This window comes from Chrysemys picta, chromosome 10 (assembly GCF_011386835.1).
Source record: "Chrysemys picta bellii isolate R12L10 chromosome 10, ASM1138683v2, whole genome shotgun sequence".
NCBI lineage: Eukaryota > Metazoa > Chordata > Testudines > Emydidae > Chrysemys > Chrysemys picta.
The window spans coordinates 82173809-82191235 of NC_088800.1; the positions used below are offsets into that span (position 1 = coordinate 82173809).

A 17427-nucleotide genomic window follows, 5' to 3' on the forward strand; every position below is an offset into this window, starting at 1 on the left:
TTTGCTTTTCCAGGCTGTTGGTTAATTTGCAATCAAGGGAGTGTGCCACTGTCCCCAAAGCGCTATTAATAATTACTTTTATGGTGCATTTTTGGAAGTCCTCGCCATCCCACTGAGCTGGGATCATTATTTACATTAATCCTAACTGCTTTTTAATTACACAACACAGGTGCTCGGAGGCAGCCTTCGTGTAACGATGGCACGGAGGCGCCGGAACATATGGAAAGGCTCCTCCCGCTAGGTAAGGGATTTGCGCATTGGTTCAGCATTGCTATAGATGAGTGCAGCTTGGAAATGGTTTAAGAATACTTGATGCTGGTAACAGCTGGGGGAAAGGCAATTTGGAACCAGGTCCTGCAAACCTTACTCACATGAGTAGACCCTAGCTAGCAGTCCTGTGCAAACATGCCGTCTTCTCAGCCATCAGAAAAAGGAAACGTGACAGGTTCCTACTAGGTGCAGGAGAGATGGAGGCAGCTGCCAGTGGAAAAATGGGCCCTTTCCAGCTGCAGCTGCTTGGAGCTGCCAACCTGAAAGGGCCAGCACCTGAAAGGCATGCTGGGAAAGACGCTCCTGTTCTAGAGCAACCATGTACTAGGGCAGCGGTTCCCAAACTGTGGGTCGTGACCCCAAATGGGATCGTGCCATCAGCAGATGGGGTGGTGGCAATCCCTCCTGTCCGGAGGATGCCATTTTGCGTCGCACAGCGTGACCTCGCATGTAGGGTGCGTGCGAGGTCACTAGACACGGAGGATGCCATTTTGCTTCGCACAGCATGACCTCGCACGTAGGGTGCATGTGAGGTCACTAGACAGGGAGGATGCCATTTTGCTCTTCCGAACAGCATTCTCCATGCAGTCTGGGGTCCCCAGGAAATACTTCATCCAAATGGGGTTGTGCCAGCAAAAATTTGGGAACCAGAGAGATGGGGACCCGGACACAACCAGGGGAGCAGCTGTGTCTTCAGCCACCACTGTCCCACAATCCTCATTGATAAGGAGGTCAACAGGACTACTCACTAGGGTGAGGGTTGCAGGACTGGCACAGGTCCGGATTTGGCAGCACAGCTAAATCTGACCGTGTAGCAGAAAGTCAAGCCACGCGTCCAGTTTATACAGTTTAATACATGTGAAACAAGATACATTTTTTCTGAGTAATGAATGCATAAATAACAGAAGATATACGTGAATGCATAAATATGAGGCGGCGTGGAACGGAAAAAAAAAGAAGAGAGAATTATTATTTTGCTGCTGCTGTCACCATCGCGGCCGTCTGGCGCTCGATTTTGCCCCGCACGCTCACACGGTGTTGGTGTGGTTTATTGTTTTCATTAAGCAGCAGCAGCTTTCCATTGGCAGAGCCGTCGCATGGAGAAAGGGGTTTGGGATGGAGAGTGGGGGAGGAAAGAAGATTAAAAAAGGAAAAATAAAAATACGAGTTGGGGGTGTTAATAAATGACTTTAATTCTGCTAGTGGCTTCCTGTTGATCCTATGCCGCTAGTGAAAAGAGGCCTTTCCACATGGATTGAGAGTGCTAGTAGGCTTGTGTGGCTCCGTGTGTGTGTGTGTAGGGAAAAGGAACACAAAGAGTGCAAATGATACAATTACTGATCTCACCTTCTTTTCAAAGGCATTACGCTATGAAGAAAACAAATCGTTAGCTTAAATGCTTACAAAGAACATCATCTAAGACGACTCTTAAAACCTTTACATACTGTATCAATAATTTACTTTGACTGCAGTAAACAAAATACATTTCTTAAATAATTTACTATTTATTTGTTTTCTTTTTTCCTTTATCTCGTTGTAAATTTCTTTTTTTTCCCCTTTTCTTTTTTAAACTCAAGAAGCTTTGCTTGTGCACATTAGTTCAGATTATTGCAACATTTAACCTGAATTCAGTAAAAGCAAAAAAAAAAATAAAAATAAAAAAGGACAGTTTGTACAGACAAGAATGAATAACTTATTATTGCACTGGCTACAATTCAGTAGTGATTTGGTTATTTTTTTTCTTTAGAGCGGACATCCTCTAAAGTACCAAAGTAAAATATATGGAAAGAAAGAGAGACTTCAAAAAAGCATCAGCCGTGAATAGAAGCCAGCAGGATGATTGTGGAGGGAGAAAAGAGGAAGGAGAGAAAAGAAGAATGAAAGCAAAGAAAGAAGAGAAACATTTGGGGAAAAAAACCAGCCTTAATAATTACTTCCACATAAAACCCAAGAAAACACCTCCTGTTTGGGGAGTCGGACGTAATGCAAAAAACAGTATCGCTTCTCTATAAAAATATGTGCATTATGAAGAGAGAGTTTTTTGTGGGTATTTTTTTGTGGTTTTTTTTGTAGCTTTTGTATCTCACAAATACATTATTTCTATTTATATCACTGCCGATAGACAGACAATGTACAGCTCCCGTCTCCTGGGCACGTCTGCATACTGTGGCGTCTCCACACAATAAATGGTGCCGGTTTAAAAGTCGAGAACGGTTAAAAAACAAAAAGAAAACAAATGAACACAGCCCGAACCCAAATCAATGTGATTGAGGCCACCTGGGGAAAAAAAAAAAGCAACTCCATCTTCCCTTTAGAAAAGAAACACGCTTGCATATCCCCCTCCCCCGCCCTACACTTTGTGTCGTTTCTGTATTACTTTTTGCAAACCCTTCCCCCGACAGCGCTTAGGAGCGAGTGACTGGGGGGGGAAGAAGAATCAGCCACGAACATGTGGCTTTGCAGTCCCTTCCGCACGGGGTGCTGTTTCAAAACCACATCGGTGTCAAGCCCTTGAGACTTCCCTCTCCCGCCCCTACAAAGCTATACTGGTTCGTCTATGTCTTCATCTGTTGTAACAGTCATAGGGACCAGTCCGTGCCGCCTTATGGGGCTCTTAGTAACGCCTAGAAGCTCTTTGTTTTTCTCAGGGTTGTTGCACTGAGTTTTTAAGTGATCCAGCTTTTTCAGTTCTAGCGCCGCGGTGTCTGGCTGGGAGTCCACGGACACCCCGCTGGAGGGCGCGCCCTGGCCGCTGTCCGAAAGGAGATCCGAGAGGCTGCTCGAGGAGCTGGGGTCGGACTGCTCGAAGGAGAAGTTTGGGATAGTCAGGTGCTCCCCGCGACACGTGGGCTGGACCCGCCGTTCTGCTTTAGAAGCCTGCTCCCCGGGCTGATTGTCGGCCAGGTCCAAGGAGTCCCTGTACGCGGTGGATTCGCACGACGGTGTCCTTCTCCTCAGCATGCTGTTCTCAGAGGCTTTGGTACGTGAAGCCGCGCTGCTTTCATCCTCCATGGGAGGATCTATAGAAATGCAAGGTGGACTCATCTTCTTCTTCCTCCGAGCCCCGTGGATATACTCCAACTCCGACTGAACGTGGACAGGAGACCTTTGCTTCCCTTCCGCAGGCTGTTCCAAGCTACCATCTCCATTGTCAATGGAAGGGCAGATCTCGATGGAGTGCCTTCTTTGGTCGTCTGCCCAGTTGGGCTTGTCCAGGAACCCTTTAGTATCGACACTGTAAAACTTCTTCAAGTCTCTCTCTCTGCTGTTGCTCCCGGCCAGGCTGGCTGTGCTGCAGTTCTTGAGGGGGACCAGAGATGAAGCCGGGGAGATGAAAGGAGAGACCGAGCGGGTCCTGATTTCCAGCTGCTCTTGCCAGTCTTTTACCGAGCTGTTTATGTGGCTGACTTCTTCGTCAGCCAGGTCTGAGGATTCAAACAGAGAGTTCTCGGGGCTGGCTGGGTTGCTGTTTTGACTGGAAGGCCTGCTCGGAATACTGTGCTGGCTGTAAGTGTGCTTGCGGGTCCGAACGCTTGAGCGTCGATGGTGTGAGGATGACGTTGGGGAATGTGGGGGCGTGCCCGGCTGGGAGAGTGGGCTAGGATGGAGCAAAGGTGGACCTAAGCTGCTCTGGGACTGCTTCTTCGGCTGCAGACTCTCGCTGGACTCGGCTTGCAGACTGTCCTTGGAATCTGTATTCTGCCCATCCAAGGAATCCGTTCTAATGGCTTCCTGCAATGCAAGCAGAGACAGATGGGACAAGAGCACAACGTTCTCTCAGGGGCGCTAACAAGACATGCTTTTAGCCATGGACGTGGCATGTGACAGAATCAACTTATGCCCAGTGAGTTTCAGAGCTGGTAACATCACCACAGCTGCCACACTGACTAATTATCATTAGTGGAGGTTCATTTGGTATAAGGTGGTAACAACTGTGCTAACAGACAGACCCATGGTGGGTAGGTCATATCTCAGGTATATTCCAGCCTTGCCTGTATGTGCAGGCCTCTGATCTTCCCAGGCCTTCTGAACCTTCCTGTTTTATCTGTAAATCAGCATAAAGTCCTGTACCAATACATGCTATCAAGTCTCATGCTACAGGCACCAGAGTCAGCTGGGGGTCAGGAAGGAATTTCTCTTCAGAGGACAATATTGCACTATTTGGTACATTATGCAAGCTACACAGCTTGGGTTTGAAGCATCTGCGCTTGGCCACTGTCAGAGCTAAGGTACCAAACCAGATGGAACATCGGTCTCTGTTCTAATATGAGTATACTACTTCTTCACACAACACACAATCAACCTGTGGAACTCGTTGCCAGGGGATGTTGTGAAGGCCAAAAGTATAACTGGGTTCAAAAAAGAATTAGCTAAGTTCATGGAGGACATGTCCATCAGTGGCTATAGCCAAGGTGGTGAGGGATGCAACCCCATCCTCTGGGCATGCATCTGACAAAGTGAGTATTCACCCACGAAAGCTTATGCTCCAATACATCGGTTAGTCTTAAAGGTGCCACAGGAATCTCTGTTGCTTTTTACAGATCCAGACTAACACGGCTACCCCTCTGATACTTCCCATCCTCTGAGTGTCCCTAAACTTCCAACTCCCAGAAGCTGGGACTGGACAACAGGAGATGATTCTCTCAACAATTGCCCTGTTCTGTTCATTTGCTCTGAAGCACCTGACACTGGTCACTGTCGGAAGACAGGACACTGGGCCTGCTGGACCATTGGTCTGACCCAGTGTGGCCGTTCCATTGTTCTTATACAGAGTCAGTACTCTTTTATGGCACCACCATTAGCAAATACTGAAAGGCAATGCCTCGAGTAAAACACCAGCAGCTTTGACTAATACAATCCCAATCATTGATAGAGCGAGTCCATTAGGCCTCTTGCATGCAAAACGGGAAACCAGCTGAATGACTTTATGTCACCCAAGTGTATTTAGCCATACGGCACCTGAATTAGAAACATTCTGCTCTAAATCAGTCACTGCAAGCTCTGTTCAACTAGAGCTATCAGTGTGCATCTGAGGCCTGGAGGTGGCCCAACAAACAACCTTCACAATTATTTTGACTAATGGGGGGTTAACAGAAGCTTTGCACAACATGGAAGCATGTTCCTCAAATGCCCATTCAACACAACCTCTCCGACATGGCCGATCTGAAATTGGAATCTGTCTGTGTGTACTGAGTCTGACATACTCAGGGCACCGAGACAGGAAATTGATTTGAAAAATACAAAATCATAAAGGCATCCAAACTGATAGGAAATGTTGCCAGGATTATATTGTGCTCAAATAGCTACTCTGTCCCATTCTGGTCTGCTCGCAGCCTTTGGAAAACTCCATTTGTTCTTGTTTTATAACGCTGTCACTCCAAAGATGATGAAGGGGAGGGAGGAAAAAGAAAGAGGGAAAAAGTCTGATGGGAGAGGAGAGTTCATCGCCTCCTACCTGTCTACACAGCAGCCTGTTGAGACTGGGAGATCGCGACGTGGACTGTGGAGAAAGGATCTTCCATGCGTCACAGCTGTCGCGGTGAGAAGATACAGCAGTCACCTGAAGCGACGCCCTGGGGACTCTCAGAGAGGAGCATGTTTCCATGGGCTGGGAATGGATGGAGGTGACAGACCCTACAGAAGGAGAGAGAACGCTAGCCACGGCTGCCGGACAAGAGTTGTAACATGTGGGTTTGTGAGAGCTTTCGCTGCAGAACCAGGCGCCAAGAATTTCAAAGCACACAGACATGGGGTAAGGAAACACAAGTTAATTCAGTGACAAGCCAAATCAAGCCACACAATATCTCACGGGCAGAGTCGGAGTAGAGCCTAGGGGTCCTGACTCCCGTTCTGCTCTAACCACTAGACCACACTACTTGGGTAGTGGAACTGTAGAACGCATCTGGATAAACACGTCTCCTAGGTGGGCCTGTGAAAAGCTTGTGATTATTGTTTATTATTTGTATTACTGTTGCGTGTAGAAGCCCTAGTGACGGACCAGGACCCCAGTCTAAATGCACGTGGTTTTTCCAATGATAACTGTCTCATATGTGGGCCTGCCCTCTACTGCATACTGCTCAGTTGGTGTGTCCTAGGCCCTAAGCTGTTAGCAGAGACTCTCCGTCACTTCATTTGCTCGGGGCTTATTTGGGAGGGAGAGGGAGAGTGGGTTGAAGCGCCATATTTACAACCTCCGCATGTGGCTGTGGGTTGGATCTGAATAGGGAAGCGGCCTAGTTTCAGAGTTTGGATCAGATGGAGACTAGCGGTTAGATCAGGATACTGTAAGTCAGGACACCTGGTCTCTATTCCTTGGGCTGCCAACGACTTGCTTACGGCCCCTTAACCATCTGTAAATTGGAGACACCACCACTTAAATGCCCAGAGGGGTGCTGCTGCGTGCCTTCATTCATGGTCCCATCCAGTACCTCGCGAAGTCAATGAGAGTTTCGCCATTGCCTTTAGACCCAATGTAAGAGAAGAGCTTTGAGATCTTCAGCTAACGGTTACATAAGCTCAAAACATGATCTGTTGCTATGGTTACTGATTCAGGAGATCCTGCTCAGCTGACCCTGGTCACATTTAACCAATTTGCTACCATTGCAGGGGATTCAGGCATCGGTCCGTCCTGTTCTCTGCCTGTGACACACAATAGTTTATCTCCTGAGGGCTGTAATATTTTGGTCTAATTCAGTGGTTGGCTTGGTGATGCTTAGTGGCCTATGATATTACAGGAGGTCAAACTAGACCAGGAGTGGCCAACCAGTGGCTCTGGAGCCACATGTGGCTCTTCAGAAGTTAATATGCGGCTCCTTGTATAGGCACCGACTCCGGGACTGGAGCTACAGGCGACGACTTTCCAATGTGGCGGGGGGGGGGGGGGAGGAGGGGTGCTCACGGCTCACTGCTCAACCCCTGGGTCTGCCACAGGCCCTGCCCCCACTCCACCCCTTCCCGCCCCCTCCCCTGAGCCTGCCATGCCCTCGCTCCTCCCCCTCACTGCCAGAGCCTCCTGCACGCCACGAAACAGCTGATCAGGAGGTGCGGGGAGGGAGAGGGAGGCGCTGATCGGTGGGGCTGCCAGTGGGCAGGAGGCGCTGGGAGCAGGGGGGAACTGATGGGGGGGCTGCTGACGTATTACTGTGGCTCTTTGGCAATGTACATTGGTAAATTCTGGCTCCTTCTCAGGCTCAGGTTGGCCACCCCTGCACTAGATGGTCTGACAGGTGGTCCCTTCTGGACTAAAACTCTATGACATCAACAGCACAGAGACTGCTGAGCCTTCGCTCAGTGGCCCTTGATGAATATGCAGATATTCTCTCTGTCTGCACCTACAGGACAGTCCCTTTGAAACGCGACCCCCTAATCTCAGGTATCAACCTCGAGTCATTAGTTTCCCACTCACAGTTCCTGCTTCCCCAGCTCATTCTGCAAAGCAACCTCCTCTCAACTTTTGCTGCTTTGCCAGAGTTTCCCCGTTTGTTTTAAGAATCGCCTGCTTTTTGGCAGCAGGATTTACTGTTCCTCATTAGCGCACGCGCCAGCGCCTGTTTTTACATCACTGCTCCACATACAAACACAGTATCCATCACACTAAGGGATCTCACCCAGAGGTCAGTGACCTTGGACCTGTGACAAGACCCATTTAGACAGTCTGCAGTTGCCTCTTGGGTAGCTGATTGCGTTGAGAAAAATAGGCTTTTGGGGCACTTTTTTTTGTGGGGGGTTGGACCTTTTCCCAGAATATGCACGGAATATTTTAATGAATTTTATCCATCCTCAGAGGGACTGAAAGAACCATGCATAGCTCTGTTTGCGGTCCTCAGCTCTGGAGTGTGGCAGGCGTTCCCATGACTGTCCTTCGCTCCTGCAAGAAAGTCATGACCCGTAGCCCCTCTGGCTAGACCCGTCCTACAAAACTTTGCCAATACCCTTCAATTTTGGTTTGCACTTGCTAATCTAGTCCTCTTGGATAGGGACCATAAATACCCACTCCGGATGCACCGCTAACACCTTTGCAACGAGTTGGCTGACACCCTATTATCAATCTTTCCTTTCTTAGGCAAGCATTATGGCGGGGCTTTTGAAGCTGGTGGGCAAACCAAATAAACACAGTGAACATTTTCACGGCATTCCCCCTCCCCCACCATCTTTTCTTGGACTAGCCGTCTGATGGAAATTTTCCCAACTCGCTCTCCTAGACGAGAGACCAAGAAAGCCCTAAATTGCGGTATTCTGGAGAGCTGAATAAAACCAAAATCGCTCGGCATCTGTGTGTTTTTCATTTGTTTTCTTAATGAGTCAGGGAGCCGTTTATGGGGCCGAAAGAACACACGATCTGGCCACTTCATGGCATTTTTCCCCATCTAGTAACCAAACCACTAGAAGAAGAGCAGCTCGCTGATTCTGGTCTGATAACTGGCTTCCTAAGACCTCCAAAAAGCCCACAAAAATGCATGAAACAAACACTAGTCCCAGCGTACACCCCCAGTAGGATGATCAGCACAGCCTGAGGGGACACTGGTAGGATTCAGTCACTGGAGGAGGGAAAATAGTCCCTCAGTGAGGTGTAGGGATATTTCTTGTGATTTCCTGAGGAATCCAGCTGGAAAAGGTTACAAAATAGTGGACCAGATTCTCCCCTCATGCCAGTTTTTCACTGACACCAGTGGAATTCTTCCTTGTTCACATCAGCGTCAGAGATTGGCGAGTCAGCCCCAGTCCGTCGGCAGTGAAATCCAACAACTACTCACTTTGCTTAGGCAAAACTCTCGCTTTTCCCTTTCCAGGGCAGGTGGAACAACCATAAATACTGAACAGAGAACATTGAGCTGTGTCCAGAGCTTTTTAACAAGCAGAGAGTTACTTTACCCGGAGAAATCAGAACAGATCGGCTAGTCCTGGCCAGCCCCACCAGGTAATCCCACCACCCATCTGTCCATGCCGTTCTTGCATTAAAATACTGTTGCATCAGAGGAAGCCAGTCTGGATCAGTTCTTGGGAGCCAAAAAACAATAATTCAAGATGCACATGTTTTTAGGGAGATAGACGTTCTTTTTCACTCCCATTCCCCTTTTAAACCAACCTGCAGGACAGGAATCACTGGGGAGAAAATGGAATCTTAGGGCAAAAATATTTGGATGTGGTTGTCTCAATGTGTTGTCAGAACCCCCATGTAGTTTCTGATTCCATAGAATCTACCACACAAAACTTCTCATCACAGAGCTGTGCTATGCAATCTCAGTTTTTCCAAGGGGGAAAAATGGTTTCTAGCCTTTATAACAAAAACCTTCCTAATGGGACCTAAATGTAATCTAGTAGAGTGACAGCTTCCGGAGTCTACAGGCAGTCTGAAACTATAGCTCTGAGAAGTTGGAACTGCCCCATTCATCTCAATACTGTGTTGACTCTGAAAACTGATAATGGCAATACAAATGGCACCCTTGTTAACTATTTCACTGCTGATCATATAAGAAGAAACATACAGATAATATGCTATTCCATGACACACAACCTTCACCCTGCAACCTCTCTGGTGCCCATTGGTCCCCTATCTAGACATGCAAACGTCCAGTTTCCTCCAGATAACTTCAACAAGGCATTTTAAATACAAAATCCTACAGCACCCTGAAAATTCTAGACGTAGCATAAAATAAAGTAAATTTAGTAGCAAATGACATTTAAAAGGATTTAAAAGGATTTATTCTGCACTGACTGCATTATTCGGCTTCCTATCACACCACCACATGAACTGATTCTGGTTCCTTGCATAGTTCGCCTGACATCCTCCCAGTTCCTAGCAAATACAATATGAGGAGGAACAAAGAGCACAGAGAATGCATCCCCTCCCCGTGGTACCTCTTTGTGATTTGCAGGGATAGGTCTCCATCTCCACCTCATGGAGAGGGAACGGGGCCTTGGCTGGCATCACAGGGCGGAACATGTAACTGTCGTTGGGCAAGGAGTGCATCCGGGACACTGAGATCTTGCGAACCGTTAGGAAGTTCTGAGGCTCTCTCTTTGCTCTCATGCAGGCAGCACCTTCCTGCAAATTAGCAAGAGAAGGAAAACTGGGTTATTCTGCACCCTGGCAGTGAGGCTGCAATGATCTCCTTTTTGTTAGCTACCCTTGGAAACAGCACTGAGGCTTAAAACCCTAGGCAGATATGCCTCTCGCTTGATGTCTCTGGTGCCCCTGGGTAAAAGAAAGTTCCAGTGGGACGTGAAAGAGGCTTTACTCAGCACTGGCTCTATTGATAAGTAAATCACTCAAAATGTGTCTGAAATATAACAGAACAACAATTAACAATCAGCCAGGAAGCCACCACCTTGACACGCATCTGACATCACAGGAAACACAGATCATCATGGGAACGCACGAGAAAGAGGCTTTCCAAGTGGACAAGTTCTAATCTTTTATTGTGCGGTTAATTTAATAATAACTCGGAAAGTGTCCTGCAATTCTTAGGAATTCCCACAGTGATAAGCATTACCTACGTCTTAACCTACACCCCAGCTCCGGGTCCAGTCTGAAGATAGATGGGTAAAATGGCCGCTCCCACTCAGAGACACTCAAACCCATGCTGACAAGCAGTGACAAGTCTCTGGTCATTGATTTATCATGCATATAAATACACATTGCTCACCTCCTGTAGATACACTAAGACCTCAGTCCTATGTGATGTGTATCCTATAGTCCATGCTGAGCCCCAGTGACTCTGCTACACATTGCAGGATCACGGCTTGATATTGCAAATATGTATTTATATAACACCACTTGTACTCTGTCCTTATTTAGCAACTTTTATCCAAGGGACTTAAATTTCTTTACTTACCTAATTGTTATGCCACTCCCAGAGGGAAGAACTAAGACAAGTTTATGTGACTTGCCCAGGGTCATACAGTGAGTCAGTGTCGGAGGTGGGAGTTCTGACTCCCTGTTTTAACTACTAGACACGTTCCCTCACCATTTATTTAGTTATTTAAAATACAACTAATGACATCACTTTTCCTTTAATGTCAGCCTCCAAGAGGTTGACTGAAAACATTTTCCCAGTTATGAATGTTAAATTAATTCATTTTACTTCCCAGCTGCAGGGTTTCCCTCAGTCATGCTAGAAAAGTCTGGGCTCAAGTCTCAAAGTTGAATTGTCCACATATCATTGAGGATCTGGTTAAATCTGTATTTTCCATATCCCCAGCTCATGAATTTTTCTCCTCTTAGGACAAATCCTTGAGACAACTTACTGTGCTTTTACGCTGTTGAACTTGGCTGAGAATACAGTGGATCAAGCAGCCATTATTTATGGGTAGCTGGCACCAGGAACAAAATACTGATTTGATCAACAGCGCTAGGGAACCCAGGCCTTCAGTTCTAATCTGTTAATGCATCAGGTTTGTGCCAATTCTGGCCAGAGCAGAGTCACTGTAGTTAATAATATAGCATGTGAACACCTGAGCTGCATGCATAAGGTCATTTACGAAGAAAAGTGCTGGCAAGAAAGGCGTCGTTTCCCTTTATCAATAGTTTTCAACAGTGGCTCATGAAGCCATTTTCCAAAGAATGGTCACAATATTGTCTATAGAAACTAAGCTCTTGTTTAAAATTCTTTAAAAAGGACTGTTGGTTGCAAAGAACACTTCCTAACGGAAAAGACTGCAATAATGGAGGCCACTGGGCACTGGGCCAATGTGTGACCTTTTCAATGGGAACAGAAGAGATCCATTTATAAGGAAGTTTTAAATATGAACATATTAAATTTACACACCTGATATGTACTTTGGCCCAGCCAGGGTGTAATGCCACTCTAAGAAATGGTGACGTCCGTTGACACTTGAACACAAGCTCCCTTTGTCTTCATATTTGTTTTTAACATGTCTAGTTAGCACTCCGCTGGGTCTGGTCCAGTGCCCGCTGAAGTCAACCGGAGTCCCTCCATTGACTTCAGTGGGCCTTTGGAGCATGCTGGATAAGGGCCAGATTGAGGGTGAAATCCCGGCCCCATTGAAGTTAACAGCACAACTCCCACCAACTTCAATAGGGTTAGGATTTCACCCCAAGAGCTTACACTGCTGTCTGAGCTGTGACAGCAGCTCAGGTAGGCATACACACACGAGCGTCAATCTAGCAATCCCATCTGGAAATGGAAGTGAAGATGGGGTGGCCAGACCCTGACACTGACTAGCACTGTGAGTATGTACCCAGGGTTCTGAGCAAGCTTGTACAGCCCATGCTTAAATCCATGCCACCGTGTCTTCATGAGACAGGGCAGTGTCCAGGTGCGCTGTCCCAGGAAGAGTCTGCCTCTGTGTGTACGTGTGTGTGAAATAACTTCCTGGAGAGACCCCAGTGCTGCTGCCTGATCCCCTGCACAGCCAGAGGAGACAAAGGTATAATCTAGCCTTAAATAAAGAACATTAATGTTAGTTGCACATGCAGTGGCAGGGACAGGTAGATCACGTAGGGAACCTGTATGTTACCAGCGTGCCCCACCCATTCTTCCTACCCTTCACCGGCTCCCTGTCAGCTTAGCCTCTTCCCCAGTCCTAAACCGACTCCATGTTTTTTTAAACAAAAAGAAATACTCCACAAGCAAAGGAGACTGTGGCCGGAGACGTGGGCCTGGAGTTTGGAGCACGGTTCCGGCAAGCAAGCAATGGCAGAACTCCCCAGGGGGGCTCCTGGGAAGGCACATAAGTGGCTTTTGCTCTTTTTGTTCTCTCTCGCTTGTCCTGCTAAATAAATGTAGCTCACTCTCAGAGCTAGTTCAGCCACTTCCCACACAGATAACTCCAGGCTCCACAGTGAGGAAGGGAGGAGGAACGCAAGAGTGAAAAACAAATACTCCTGCCTGTACATGCCAGAACCGGGAGCCACTTAAAATTCTCAAACACTCGCAGCTTAACAAGGTGACATTTTTTCTAACTCTCCTCCCAGCTAACAAGCTTTCTGCCCTAGGACCGGCCAGGACCTTATCCGCACAGCAGCAGGAACCCTCGACCTCTTGTGGCACACATTCAACGTGCCAATTATTGCCTCTCTTTACAACATGCCCTTGCTGCATTCTCCCTTTGATGTAAATCAAAGCTTAGCTTCCAGGTGGCCAAGGTTAAAGGAGACAAGGAAGCAGAAGCCCTGCAGAGAGCAAGAGACGCTTCTCAGAGTCGCTTTTCTTCATACAGATTGTTTCCTGCCTTACCCACTGAAAACTCACCCTCCAATCAATAACTCAGTCTTAGCCCAGAACTTCCTTGGCGATGCCACTGACCCATGGGATGCCCAGAGATTTCCAGAGATGTTTGCCGCTTGCCTTTTTTGTCACTCTAATTACAGACATCAGCAGAGCAGTGAACGTAGAGACAGCATGGTCCTAATGAGGCCAGATGGCTTGATTTTGGGAGGTCCATGCAAGTCTAGACTTGGGGTTTCCCATGCCGTGTGGTGTTATGTCTCAAAACATCGTCATGTTGCGAGGCTGCCATAACACTGCAATTGTCACACATGATCCTAAGGCACCTGTTACAAATGGTGTTTGGGTCCCTTTTCCACGGCCACTCATTAACAATTCCAAATGACAGGAACAAACCCAATAGCCTACTGATTTAAGATTGAGAGAAGAGAGAGTTCTGGCCATTTGGCTAAGAGCCCAGAATTTCACAGCCCTCGATCAGCTGAAAGTCTGGGCAAAGACTAACTCTCTTTGAAACAGGTATACACTTCAATGTGGTTCCAGTGGGAGGGAGTTCCAGAGGTGCAGGACCCACGAGAAAGATGTCCTGCAATCACCCTGGCATTAGCGACTCCCAGGATGCCAGAGGGTCAGAGACGGAGAGGCAGAGTTTAAGGTCATCTAGGCCCAGAGTTAGCAGACAGCACCATCCCTGGTCATGGGTGCTGAAGGGGTCTAGAGCTAGTCCTGCTTTGGGGTTAAGAAGAGCTCTCATCTGGTACAGGACCCAGCCTGAACACTGTTTTGAAAGACGATCAGAAGCAAGAAGGGTCAGTGTGGGAAAACACCTCCCCCCTTATATCCCACAAAGGTCATTTCAGTTGCAAAACACAGGAATGGCTCTCAACAGCAATGGACTCACTCCTGCCTTTCTTGTTGCACGACCTCACCCAGGGATGTCCACGGGTCGCTTCCCCAAGACACACTAAACGTGGCCATTTCCTATACTGTCAGTTACCTGCTGAGAGCCCATCATAAGATGAGGTGCAACCAATCAATCATGGAGTAGTTGTGGAGTTTTTCTGTCATGTCCCTTTTCTATGCCAGGGCCCAGACTGTTACGTACCATGTGTTGCTTTTGTTGTGCCGTTCCACCTTCTCAGCACAGATTTAAAGAGTTCCCAGTAATTGCAAGAAAATCAATTTCAGCATTCAACCAAAAGCAGGAAATTGATAGAAATCTCTACCTGCTGCCCCCCTCCAGCTTAACCAAGAAAATATGCTCACGTGAGCCGCACAGTGGAAACTGCCTGCCAGGTCGAAAATCCACAGGTTACCAGCTGACCGACTTGAAAAATCAAAGCCAATTTTAACAGCTGTGGATGATCTATGTCGCGTCCATATCGAGGCAGTGGGGAGCAGCTTTTCCATGCGTGAGACACATCACGGTGTTACTTGCAGGACTCACTGTTTATTTAACAATCTATCCCCCCCTCTGTCTAATAAGTGCAGGGCTCTCTTGGCTAAAAAGAGCACGTCACACGCAATCCATGCAGGCTCCTTGGCCTGCCCCAGCGGAATGATTTAGAACGTGCCCAGCTTCAGCAGATGCAAAGGCAGCATGGAAGACAGAGGACGGAAACAGGCTGTTCTAGCTGTGAAGCGACAGGAAGAGGACAATGCTAGGCGGACATGACTACACCATCAGCCAGCTGCACAGCACTAAAGCATGATGGCACAACGCAGAAGCAACGGCCCGTCGTTCATTCACCTCTGACTCGCGGCCTGGGGTTTTGTGGGAAGGTGTCAGGACATGGTGGTGAGGAACAGAGCGGAAGGACGTGTTTTCCATCTGGGGAGTCTCTCTGCCCTCCAGCGGGTCTGAGTCTGGGATGGCTAAAGACACGTTCTCACAGCTCAGTGCCTCCTTCGGGGACAAAATTAGGAAGATAAAAGGTATCAGTAGCGGGGCAAGGATGGGGTTCACACATCAACCCTGCGCTCACACACGCTCTCCCCACACCTGCCCCAGCCGTGTGAAACGGGAAGGAAGAGAAAAGGAAGGCAGAAAAGGGTCCAAATGGCAAGAAAGTCTGGAGTGTCTTATTACCTCTTGCAAAGGCATCTGTCCCATCACGCCCAGACACTGTAAAAGCCCCTTCCACTTCAGGTGTGAGAGTCTCCTGCCCCGTTACCCTAAGAACAGTATTTCCTTGAACTCCACACCCCCTTGCCCTGTAGCAGCTTGAGGAACTCTGACCGACTCCTCCCGATCCCTCCGGGGGCTCCCCAGATAATGCCCATTGGAGGAGCAGCTCCGCCAGCCTTGAGCAGGCACTGCCCCCTGGGCCTGGCCAACTCCACTAACTCACACGGAAGCGCTGGGCTCTCACCACCCTTTCCACGTTTGGACAGCCCAGCACCAGGGGCATTTCTAGCAGGGAACAGCGGCTCGACTCCAAACTATACTGTGTCTGGGCTCTGCCTGGGGGTTGAGGAGGCTCCTTGGATCATTCCTTCCCTGCTGTACAGTGCAGCCAGAGTGGACTATAAACGTCTAATCCCATGTGCCACTAGCCTGGTTTCCGCGATATTGGGAATGGGACCATTGGCCCCAGGGGTTTCATATCTCCTAGGCGTGCATGTAACCCAGCCCAGGGCAAAGTTACTGAATGTCAGAGAACCTAGCTAAATGAGAAGCCAAATTCCACACCAGATGGACATGGTAATTCAATTAGGGTTTCGAGGGCTGTAATGGGTGGGGGATAAAGCATTAGCCTGCAACTTCTTGACCTGGATTCAGACAGGCCTCTGGCCTATTCCTGTAGGTACCTGGAGCAGGAACTCCATCTGTTCCAACCCGAGGCACCTGAGATGTAGGTCACGGTGGGAACTCACCCTGCTAACACCATGCCGTAGGGAGGGTTTTCCAGCTGATGGAAGGGTGTTTTACCAATACACTGAACCACATGGTAAGTCTGCTTCGCTGGCACTGTACTACTGGCTAGTCACAAATAATTGGATGGCCATCAGTTTATTCATGGAAATGTTTTTGACGCCTGGAAGTTATACACATTTACACACTGACAATTAGTCATGTGAAAACCTCTCCCAGGAAACATTTGATTGGTTATTTCCCAGTTGTCATTCTAAAAAGTTTCAGCTGTCCAATCACGCACCATGAGCAGGTGAGATGAGCAGTTTTGGGAACAACCCACGGGCTGCAATTTGTTCAGTGACTATTGACAGATCATGACCACATTTATAAATTTCAGAGTAACAGCCGTGTTAGTCTGTATCCGCAAAAAGAAGAACAGGAGTACTAACAAATAAATTTGTTAGTCTCTAAGGTGCCACAAGTACTCCTGTTCTTCTTTTTGCACATTTATAAAAAGTGTGATCAGTCTGTGTTCAATGTGTGACCAGAACAGAGAGCTCAAAGCCCAGGGAGAAATTCGACCAATTCTATTGTGCTTCATTTGCCGGTAGAAACTTTTATTAACTCTAGATTCAAAATGCTGTCTCCCCTGCTACTGTCTAACCAAGTTACTTTTTATCTGTCTTGTTAGAGTCTGAAGGATAAACAAAATACTATTTAGTCTAAAATCCCCTGTTGATTTTATGGTAGATTAATTTTTCATGATATGAGCAAAGCAAGCCTGTATTTTTCTCTTTTCAATATATTGTCTGCCATGAGATGGGACAAATCTCACCCCCCTCCTGCCTGAATTTTGATTGCCCTGTTTTTCTGGAGGGTAAATAGGAGTCAAAGAGTTCAAAGTGCCGCTTGCTTGGGAGCTGGGGATATCTCCACACTCACCAAGGAAGTCGGCATCAGCTGTTTGCTGTGGACTTTGAAAAGGCCCAGGACCAAATTCAGCCTGGCTTAAGCAGAGCATAAGTCCTGCTGAAGTCAGTGAGAGTTGCGAGAGCTTCGGTCAGAACTGGATTTGTGCCCTAATGTCAAGCATGGTGGTTTTCAAACTGG

The 17427-nt window shown here is 47.7% G+C and overlaps 1 protein-coding gene across 3 annotated transcripts in view; it reads right to left on the bottom strand.

Annotated features, from left to right (window-relative positions):
- Nucleotides 1–1104: 1104 nt before the first annotated feature.
- Nucleotides 1105–17427, bottom strand: part of CACNA1H (calcium voltage-gated channel subunit alpha1 H) — a 457965-nt gene continuing 441642 nt past the window's right edge. The window contains exons 33-36 of one of the 3 annotated variants that reach the window (XM_008164759.4): nucleotides 15211–15366; nucleotides 10129–10315; nucleotides 5726–5904; nucleotides 1105–4002 (exon numbers count right to left, since the gene is read on the bottom strand). In XM_008164759.4, coding sequence (XP_008162981.2) covers nucleotides 2812–4002; nucleotides 5726–5904; nucleotides 10129–10315; nucleotides 15211–15366 — 1713 coding nt within the window. In that variant the 3' untranslated portion in view covers nucleotides 1105–2811. The remainder of the gene's footprint in view (nucleotides 4003–5725; nucleotides 5905–10128; nucleotides 10316–15210; nucleotides 15367–17427) is intronic. The other 2 variants (XM_042853068.2, XM_042853069.2) reach the window with 2 other exon arrangements.